We start from the raw sequence: 10463 nt of genomic DNA on the forward strand, positions 1-10463 counted from the left end.
GCTCAGCGACAAGTCCCTCCAAAAGCCGCATGCTGTATCAGACGTCGCGGAGAGAATTACGCAAGACTCAATCACACAGAAAATACGTGAGGTCCATCAAGAGTGCTTGATGAGAGGGAAACCTCCGTCCGATGATAATCCGTGTCTTTCTCCCGCACAACTCACAGAATATCCACCATTTTGTCAAGTGGACTGCCAAATGCCAGCGTGGCTTCGGCCCGCTCTCCGGCTTGAGACGTCAAAGAATACGACCATAAGGAACCGTTGTTCTTATTTTACGAGCAGAGGTTTTTCACTAAAATCCGTCGGTGATGAGTGACATGGTTTGTAGCCTAATCTCTGAGGACAGTGGCAATTCACATCAGAGCCATCCTTCTCATTCATCAGAGGGATACAGTGGAACCTCGATTATATCAACTAATTGATGTCAAAAAATGTTCATATAATCACGGATTGATATAATCGAGGTTCCAAAGGAATACATGGGAAACTCGATTATATCAACCATTTTTCCCTCACAAAAGTTGATATAATCAAGGTGGAGCTTTTGAGACTTGATATAATCGGGGCTCTACTTCCACGCATGCGGTGATGCGAGAGTGAAATATTATGAAAAACACTGAAACCTCAGGAGTGGATACCAGGGAGCAGGTCTCACACGGAAAAGTGAATTTCTCTGAAGATGCTGCTGATGCAGGGTCGGGCTTCCGCTCGCGGGGATATCGATGATAATGGATCGATCATTCCTTGTGAACTCCCGAAAAATTGAGGGATTTCTTCCCCCACACGATTCGCCTCCGGGAAGCGAAACTCGAGGCGATCTCTCGTCCCCCCGCTATCTCAAGAAGGATCTCCCTGGCTACACCGAATAGGACGACGACATCGTGTAGGGAACTCCCCCCCCCCCCCCGACTATCCGCAGATTCTAATGTTCAGGCTCCGTATCACGTCATGTCGCTCGGGGGCTACGCAGCTTCCCCTTGATATCTGACATACACTTGTTCCCGCCCTTTCGGAATTACCATCGGAGAAAATTTCGGCGGGTACGGCTCCCTCGGGTAATTTATGATCTTCAAGTCAAATATAGTTCGAGCCAAGGAATTTCGGCCCAAGTCGTGGCCGGAATACGAGCCGTAGTCCTGGAAGTATTTTGGGCGACGCAAATGATCTGGCAATGAGCATAAACATCTGAGGTATAAACATACATCCGGGGTGAGATTCACTAGCCTGCTGCCGCGGTCTGAATGAAGAACCGCACCTTCATCTCCGAGCAAAACTCCGAGTTCTCAACGAAAAAAGTAGCAGCTCCGCGAAAAAGCAGAGATACAGAACGGAGCACATCACGAGGACAAGGCTCACGAAATTGCCGACGTGAATCACGTAGAGATCGGGGAGCGAGCCGCCGGTGAAAGCTCCACTCATGTTGTTTACGAGACGTGGTGATGGTTCGAGTCTCTTCTCTTAACGCCACTCAAACCATTAGGGCGGCCGATCCAAAAAGAGATGAACGACTTTCATAGACACTTCAGAAACGAGTACTTACATGCCGCTCGTCCAAGGCTGAATCCAAGAAGCATTCGCAGTCGGCACCGTCAGGGAACTTGACCACTCGATCAGAACATGAATTCAGAGTAGATCCATGCTCTGACTCAAGTCTGTTTCACATTATGGATGAAGTCTCGGAGTATGGACAAAAATCGATATCGCCAATTGTCAAGGATCATCTGACGGACTGACGGATGGATGGATGGATGGAGGGACCGCCGAACGGATGGACTACGTAAGTGATGTGCGGAGCAGCTCGGCAGCGAAAACCACATCCCGTCAGGCGGCAGCACAATCGTAGGTAAACTGCGACGTCATGGTAAGGCGCAACGTCAGCCTGCCGAAAAGAATTTGTCCCTTTCGTAGCACCGCCATAACTTCCGATTGCGCGCACCCACACCTCCCTTGCGAAGATGCAGTCCGACTTCAGAGTGTCTTTCGCGCCTTAGAGGGTCTTCCTGAACCGCCCGCGACCATCTTTATGTTCCTCTCACTGCATAGATCCACGTGGGAGTACCGTCCCATGAGAGACTCAGCGAGAGTCCGAGGTACAACTGACAGAAGACATGAATGTCTCATGTCCGAAGAAGAATCCGGAACTCTCCGTGTTTCGAAGTCAAGTCTGAGATGCTGCTCCCGGGGGACAGTTTAACCAGTAAATATTCCGTTCTACTCCTGTTGCTTGCACGACGCGGGCATTCTGTTCGGGAACGTTATCGGAGCGAGTTCATCAATACTCCTGAACGGTCTCCCCATTCTACATAGCTGTTTCGCATTATGATGTCCGCATGGAGTGGGATACCTCCAGCGATGTGAATCGTCTGGTCAAGTGAAGTTTTTCCATAGTGTGCCTCCCTCCACGGAAGCGAACGAAATAAATCATTCTATCTGATAGATGTCTGCGATGTTTCACCGACGATTCTTCTCGTCAGACAAAGGGCTGGCGGAGTCACTAATCGAGATTTATTGCTTTCCGGGCTCAGTGTCACTCGTGTTTTCCCGAGGAGAGTCTGTCTTTTCTCGTTCGCTGGAGGCTCAAGACTCTCATTGGGATCGACCTCCCCGAAGCGAAGTGTTCAGGAAGAATACTCGCTAGGAAAGAAAAGTTTTGTTATTCCACAAAAGAGGGATCCTATACTCTCTGCGGCTCTAGGTCCATTCTCATACTGGGCGATTTTTTTTTGATGCCCGCTACGCTTCTCTCGCTTCACGTGCTCCCGCAAGGCTCTGGGAAAATTGACGAGTCCGGAATTCAACGGGTCTAGCGCTGTTGGGCTCCGTAAATTACGCAATTATTCTAGCTCACAGCGCTGCGTGATTTTGCAGGGCTCTACAATATATTGATTTGGCTCCCTCGAGGTGCTACTCCGGTACGATGCTGCGATAGAGGGAAGATTCGCCGATGTGGTCACCCCCTCAATTCCGGATTCTCCGTCAGGTTGCATTTCTCCCGATCCACAGCCTTGGATGAAGCCGGTAGCATTCATGCAGTACTTCATATAAACGGACCTAGAATGAGGGAGGCAGCCGATTGAGGGCAGGACATACTCTGGCGTCGAACTTACTTACTCATGACCGTTAAGTAGCCGATTTCCTGCTCCAGCGCCCGATGCCGATCATTGTGGTTGCCCCAGGCGCAGTCCGCGTATTCGAACTCTGACTGACACAGCGTAATCCCTGGAGCGCGGGAAAAATTTCTCACCAAGCCTGGAATCCCTGACGAGAGAGGATGGTCCTGGCACATTCAAATGTGTCGGTCAGATTCTCTGATCGCAGAGCTGTAAATGAGGTAATCTTGTCTTCGAGAGAATCGGGGTTCCTTCATGCGACATATATATATGCGATATATCGCTTCATTCTCATATGGATCGATAGGATCAGTCTCAGGAGGCGTGATTTCCTTGTGAACACAAACCCTCGCCGCGCTTCCTCCTCACCCTTGCAAGACACTCCGCAAATATTGTGTATGCCGGGAGAGCACCAGAAGCGATCGTTGATCTGCAGACATTTAGTTGAAACGGCAGTGAGGAAAAAAGTTATGGTCCCTCTGAGCCTAGGATAAGTCAAGCTGCCTCTGACCTGAAGAATTCCGTGGTCCTTGGACTTGTCCTTGTTCCCGCTGCTGATGGCGCTCGTGTTGAAATGGCTCTCAAAGTGAGCTATACAAGTCCCTGGAGAATTTATTCGTATGTGAGGTCGGGAAACATGCGAAGGGATAAGGCAGAGCCGCTCGAACTCGAGAGTACCAAGAGGGACTCTGAGAATCGGGGGATCGGAAAGCTTGAGTCCTTGGGCTTCGTCAGGCTGATGGGCTCACATTTGTCGAGATCCGCGTCGGGGAAGTGACCTCTCGCCTGCGAAACGAATTCGCATCGGGTCAGGATCTCTGCGTTGGAACCACTCGCGATGAGGATGAGCAAGAAAGCTACAGAACGAATGAGCCGTCCACGGCAGCGGCTGATCATCACGAGCGCTGAACTTTGTTGAGTGCTGAGCGGAATGATTCCATTCGGCATGATGGGGCTCCTGACTTCTGACTCTCGTCAGTTGGAAATCGATTTCGCCGTCTCGGCTGCCGGTGGCGAGTGTCTCGGTGTGACAATGGCTCCCATTTCCAGAAGATTCTACCCGGCAATGTCTTGACAGGGCTTCTCCTCTCAGAACAATGCGTCGCACGCATTGCCCAGGTGTCCCGGCAGACTCGAAGCATTTTTCTTTAGGATGAAGTCATTCAAACTGAAGTACTATGGTCCGAGGTTTCGAGTGCCCTGGCAGACTCCGCCATCCTCGGTCGCGAATTTCATATCATCCCGACCGGTAGAGGGGAAGAGTGGTTCCTGGCCCGATCGAGTGATCTAAAAGCTCCTCCTAAATTTCGCAGGATCCGTTGTATTGAGATTTACTTTTCCCCAATCAATTAACTCAGCCCGATTTGATTCCGCTCACCGCTACTGCGCCATGCCATCGGATAGTCTCCCAAAAAACATCGATACACGAGATGATTGAGCGAATAACGGATACGCTCATGCCGCAATCTGCCCCCGTAAGTGGCGCAGTCTTCGAATGATAACCGGATTGGCTGATCGGTCACGTTTGGTTACCGTCGCCGTGAAGCGTCTTCTCCTTCTTCCTTTTTGTGGAGCTCTTCTGCGCCCACTATCTTCAGATAGATTACGCCCTGCACGTAAAGTTGAACTCACGCATTACCTCGTGATTTCAATTGACGCCGCACCGCACGGATTGTGCGCTATCGTTTACGACATCCCGTGATAGCATCGGAACAGCGACGACAAGTTTGTCTTCTCAACAACTCCTCATCGAATGCACCTGGCCGTACCCAAGTGAGATGTTGTTGTTAATTCCTATTATGAAGCGATTCAAAGTGAATAATGCCGCTCAATGCTCGAGAATATCTTCGGAATTCCAACTCGTCTTTCCGCGTTTGAGAAGACCACCTTCTCCTTCAGATCGGAGTTCTTAGGGACGACTAGGCTCCTTCGTGCTTCGACGCTTATCAATAAGAACGGGTTCATCAGTACCGTGTATCCTACAGTTCTTGCGTTTATTTGTCGGCTAAAAACATCATATACATTTATATTTATAGTGTCGATGCCCCGACCGTTTGATACAAGGACTCCCATCTCTCAATTCCCTAAACCGCCCCCTCAACCGTAGTGCTTCACCATGGTCATGACGCCATTCCTTGTCGTGAAACTGACCCCTCCATAGCCTCCAGGCATGTTGGCCTGAACAGCCTGCGGGAAACCAGCGAAAAGTCGCGATGCGATCGGACCTTCAGGAGAGATCAATCTTCTCCCCTGAGATGGTAACCGGCTCGACGAGATCCGCGCCGGGATCGGGTCTCGTGACGCCACAGTTGGGCGATCTTGTGCGTTCGGCAGGGAAGAGAAGAGCTGGAAGCTCCGTTGCGATCCACCGCGCCCAGAGCCCTGGAACTGGCTCGCTCTCTCCGGCGTCTTGGTATTCAGAGACCTGGCACTAAGGAAGCGCGTATTTTCCTCGAAGGTATCCCTCGGTTCGTAGCCGTAGGTCGGTCGGCGCTTGGGGCTGGGAACAGTGCTCGGCGAGAGTCTCACAACAGCTGAGGACACCGTGAAAGTGTTTCGAGGCGGCAGGGTCGTTTGAAAAACTCGGGGCGGGGATTTTCGGAGCGCGAATTCGGTTCGCGCACCCCGGGAGAAGGTCGTCTTGGGGAAAAGCAGCGTGGGCGGCGGACTCAGGGCAGTTCTCTGGCCGAAAGCTGTTTGGCGAATCCGTGGTGAAGGTGATGTTTGCGGTGAATTCCTCAAGACAGCTGTCTGTTTAGGATTCCTCACGAACTTCGTCTGGAAAGCGGTTCCTGCGATGGCTGATGTCTGAGGTAAATTTACCTGGCCGGATCCTTTCGCACCTAAGCTGAAAACTATGTTTCCAGTCGAGTACGATAAAATCGGTCCCTTGACGTGGGCGCTTTGCGGAATCGTTGTGATGGGATATCGACTCTGGACGTTAGAGTTGAAAGCAGACTGAGAGAGCTGCCGTGTGTTGGTCGGCGGCAGCCTTGTGCTCTGAACTCTGAACGGAAGATGCGGGGAGTAGCGTCTGCGCGTAAGACCGTTGCGGCAGAATATCGTTAAAGTTTATCACGTGGTCGGAGATCTCAACTTGACCAGGCGAATCAGAATCCCCGAAGACGAGCGATTGACGATGTGGAATGCTCCCGCGAGACACCGAAGGCTCGTTGAAGACGTACGTGAAAGTCCGCGGAGAGTTGGGCGCGATCTGGTCGAGTAGTGAACCCGTCCCGAAGTGTGCAAGAGGGATACTGTTCTGTATATTTGTGACTTTTGGAGCATTCACGTTGATTTTGGCTTGGAAAGATTGCTGCACTCGTTGAGGAGCGGCAATTCTGACGGGTCTCACCGGAGGGAGCACCACCGTCCTTGACGGCTTCTGAACGAGGGTCCGGCGGAAGGCGATACCCTGGATGCCCCCCAAGAAATTCATGGCGCCCTGATTCGCCAGGATGCCTTGGCCCCTCCTGAACATCAAGCCCTTGACAGGTGCCGGGTAAGTGGTCGCGTCATAAGCGTGTCCGATGAGAGTCATTGTATTCAGGAGTCCAGAGTAGCGTAGGTTGTTCAATTTCGGTGGGGCGTTTCGAGTGGGGCCCGCGACGGGGAGCTGGGACCCAGAGCCAAATGAAAAACGGGTGGCTGGGAACCCTAGGAAACCCATCCCACCGCTATTGCGCAAATATCCGGGAGAAGAGTAGGTGTTCCTCTGACTCTGATCACCGTTCACTGTGAAGAAACTGTTCTGAACGCCGCCCAGGAAATTCATACCGCCCAAACCGGAGAGCACCGGCTGATAAAGAGGAGGCTGTCCCAGGGTCGAACCGGAAGACAGCTTCTCCCCTAGATTAAGTCTCCCTCCACCAATGAAATCCATCGCGCCGATGGACGACAGATTGAAGGATCTGCTGTCGTTGAGCGAGTTATACGGCGGGTAGAGATCCTGATTCCGGGCCTGCTGAAAGGACTTAAGGGCACTCGTGATTCTAGTCTGGTTGAAACCCGGTCCTCGATTAGCTGGTCGTACCTGCCGGGGAATCGAATATCAGAGGATGGATTGGTGAACGATGATCACTGATGATGAAATTGCCCTGTTACATCCGCGCAATCCCGGTGTGGAACCTTGTTCGCGTCAACTCACTTGAATGTCGAATATCGTGGGTGGCAGGAATGATCGGTCGTTGCACTCATCCAGATACGTCGCTGTTTGACCCTTGCACCTCGGCCACACAGCCCTGGAAATCGTATCCATTCCCCCTCCAGCTCAAAGTTCTCCTCGAGTGATTTTTCCATGATTCTCAGAACATCTCCGATTGTAATTTTCCGATAGAAATGGAGACTGAAAACTCACCAGGCAGTGAATCCCTGTTTGTCCTTGACGATTTGGGCACAGCGGATGGACTCCGTCAGGTCTTCTTGTCGAAGAACTTCAATCCGAAAAGGGGTCAAGAATCGACAGCCGTCAGTCGAGGCGGCTCGGATCATACAGTTTAATCGGATTTGACGGAAAGAATGACAAGTGTGAAATTCCATTCGAGCTCCCGTTCAGAGGGTCGTCATCAGCTTTGTTCGGAACGATACTCACCAGCGCATTCCACTCCGCAGGCGTTTGAGCCGGAGCTCCGACCGCACCAGTATCGGTCATTAATCTGGAATATTCCATGATCACTCGAGCCGTCGCTGTTGGAAGGATTGATGGCATCGGTCTTGAATTCACTCTCGAATTGGGCTATGCACGTCCCTGGCGCAGAAAATAGAAGTCCGTGAGAAGCTGTTGGAATACATTGGCCATATACTTGACCGCGGCTCGGAGCAAATTCCTCCGGCCAACGTTTCCTGAACGTGCTCTACGCACAAGAGTTCTGTGCAGCATCTGAGCCCAACGTTCAGTCGGGGATTTCTCATAGACGAGAATGAAGAAATGACATCGAGCAAGTTTTTTCGCATTCACGATCAGACGACCATCCCTCACAATCTCGAGCGTCGAACATGCCTAGCTCTTCGCTCTTGTGTTCTGTGGAAAATACCACGGAAACCTCGCGAGGGACATGATTTAACTCTTACAAGCAGCGATTTCCTCTTCCGCGAAGTGATTCCTTAAAGTTTGAGCGAATTCACATTTGGAGAACTGTCTCGCGAGAACCTCAACTGAACAGCAGCACGTCAGGCAGATTGTCAGCGTGAACGCGTCGAATCGGATCCACATCCTGGCGGGAACTGACAGACGTACGATCGCGACCAGACTTTTCAGATCAGCTCTTGCATAGGAGATGGGGCAAGCCGGGGACAAAATCTTTGCTATTCTGAAGTCGTACCTCGCCCGCCTGGCCGGCCGGCCGACCGGCTCTCTCACCCACTCTCTCGCGTCTTCGTTCCTTCGACCATCCGTCCGTTCCTCTGCCTACTTTGTCACGCCATCTGCAATACGTACCGACAGTTGGCTTGAATCACGTCGACGTGAAGCCCTGACTGTGTAGTCGAAGAGCGATTGCGGATCAATCTGTCGCGCTGGCTATGATACATCCCAGCAATCTATTCTGTATGACAGAAGTTTGGGACGTGAGGACGGGTGCCGTTCTAAGAAGAACGCTTATCGCGCCCCTCGTTCCATTCGAGGAATGCTCACGCAAAACTGTTAGCATGCAGTCCAAGCACGATAAACGCTTCAAATGCATCGACTTGGATCGATAGTGAAACCGGTATCCACTTCGAATTTCTATAATTAAGTGGCTTTGTGTGTTCTAGTATCGGATTAAGACAAACCGATGGCTGTTGACGCAATTTTGAAAGTCTCAATATATTCTTCCCAAACGGGACAGATAGGTGAGAGTCTAGACTAAACTATTGCGGTCTCTTAGCTACGCGACGGCTAGAGATAATGATTCATGCCCTATTGCTCAACAATATTTTACATGATTAAGTTTGATATCAGTCTTTGTGCAAAATGTACAGCAACAGCCCATCGGAAAACGACTGTCGACGCCATTCTTAGGAGTACCACCAGCCCTTTTCATCCTGAGTATGTTGATGGAATATTCCATTTTGAAATACAGTGCATCAAGTTTTTACCGGATGAATGTAATCGACGATTCTCGCCCCCATGCTCCGACGTTCCTAAGAGTAGCTCTTTAGAATTCGAGGGTTTCCGGGCTGTCTCCGGACGCTCCCAGACTGCGTTCCCTTGCTCCAAGAATTGTCATCTTTATGCATTGCTTTCCTCCCGAACATTAATGCTACAATTAACCCAACAGCAACGAGCCTCAGCTACGTCGGTATTGAATCGATTATTTCGACTACGCGGGTAGTACGGAGCACATGGTGTGACGGATTTTGAATCCTGAATCCCTTTGTTTAGAGACCCCTCCAGGCCGGCTCTCAGAGGGACTTGCGGATCGGGGTCTCTGAGTCGATAATCTGGGCTGATAACTGGAAAAGACAGATAGGAATCCGTATGGAGAATTTCAGATTGTAGCGCTGATATCTATATCGATCTGAATCTCTCGCATGAGGCTCAGCGACGTCGGACCGTTGGGGCGCTCGTTCTGACTAGCGCACAGACTATCCAGTTCCGAGGCCGAAGCTCGAAACGTTCGATGCACCGGCTGTCACCGCATAGCGCATTCTTCAATCCGGAGGAGGAAAAAGAGGATGCCAACCGACACATTCAGCGGCAGCCCGAATCGTTGGACCACCAGTAAAAATCATGAATGGGAATCTTAACTCCGAATATTATGCGATTCGGGAGCAAGCTTGACGGTCTGAGCGTTGCCGACGAGCTCCCCATGCACGAATGGTTCGGCTACGAGATAGAATACCGTGGATATATGAACCATGAGACTCGTCAACGCAAGCCTCCGTCACCGCGAGCCATGGGCTCGGGGAGCTCGTAGCTCTCATGCCTCCCTAGGCTGCTCCACAGATTTTCTTCCCGCGACTCCGACGAGCGCTCTGTATTCCTTTTGGAACCAACCTCTTCCGAGGTTGGAACTAGCATTGAAATTCGTCTAGCTCGCATCCGACAGAGGGACAACTATGGATTTTCTCGAACACCGTTGGATTTATTCGTGTTTTTTATAGTTCTAATCTCAGGTGAGCTCTAAATTACGGTAAGGCAGAAACTTTGGTGTGTCCTGAATGTGTTTCCATCTCTTCACGTTGATTCTTAGCGGACTCACTCGATATCATCAGTCACTTTTAATCCTTAGACATCTTGGATGCACATTGCAGCTCAATCGCTCGCAAAATACATTATCTTTCGTGTCTTGAACAGCTCATCGACAACGTTCAGGCTTCTATCTCTTCTTCTGTCATTTCATTCGCTCGTTCTAAATAACTTAGTGATGC

The 10463-nt window shown here is 50.8% G+C and overlaps 1 protein-coding gene across 1 annotated transcript; it reads right to left on the reverse strand.

Annotated features, from left to right (window-relative positions):
• Positions 1-5210: 5210 nt before the first annotated feature.
• LOC100908839 (uncharacterized) lies at positions 5211-8325 on the reverse strand. Its single transcript, XM_003743557.1, has 7 exons — positions 8184-8325; positions 7705-7860; positions 7471-7546; positions 7261-7354; positions 6299-7146; positions 5937-6120; positions 5211-5300 (listed from the first exon to the last, which is right to left on the reverse strand). The coding sequence occupies exons 1-7, from the start codon at positions 8323-8325 to the stop codon at positions 5211-5213; spliced, it is 1590 nt and encodes a 529-aa protein (XP_003743605.1).
• Positions 8326-10463: the final 2138 nt, after the last annotated feature.

The sequence above is a fragment of the Galendromus occidentalis genome, unplaced genomic scaffold (genome assembly GCF_000255335.2).
Source record: "Galendromus occidentalis unplaced genomic scaffold, Mocc_1.1 scf7180000077448, whole genome shotgun sequence".
NCBI lineage: Eukaryota > Metazoa > Arthropoda > Arachnida > Mesostigmata > Phytoseiidae > Galendromus > Galendromus occidentalis.

Excerpts from the sequence above, each read along its gene's own strand:
- LOC100908839 (XM_003743557.1), bottom strand. The coding sequence starts at position 8,325 with ATGTGGATCCGATTCGACGCGTTCACGCTGACAATCTGCCTGACGTGC. Across the intron at positions 7,861-8,183 it reads GGAAGAGGAAATCGCTGCTT|GGACGTGCATAGCCCAATTC; the intron begins GTAAGAGTTAAA and ends TTTCTGCGCCAG. Across the intron at positions 5,301-5,936 it reads GTGCGAAAGGATCCGGCCAG|GCTGTTCAGGCCAACATGCC; the intron begins GTAAATTTACCT and ends GGTTTCCCGCAG.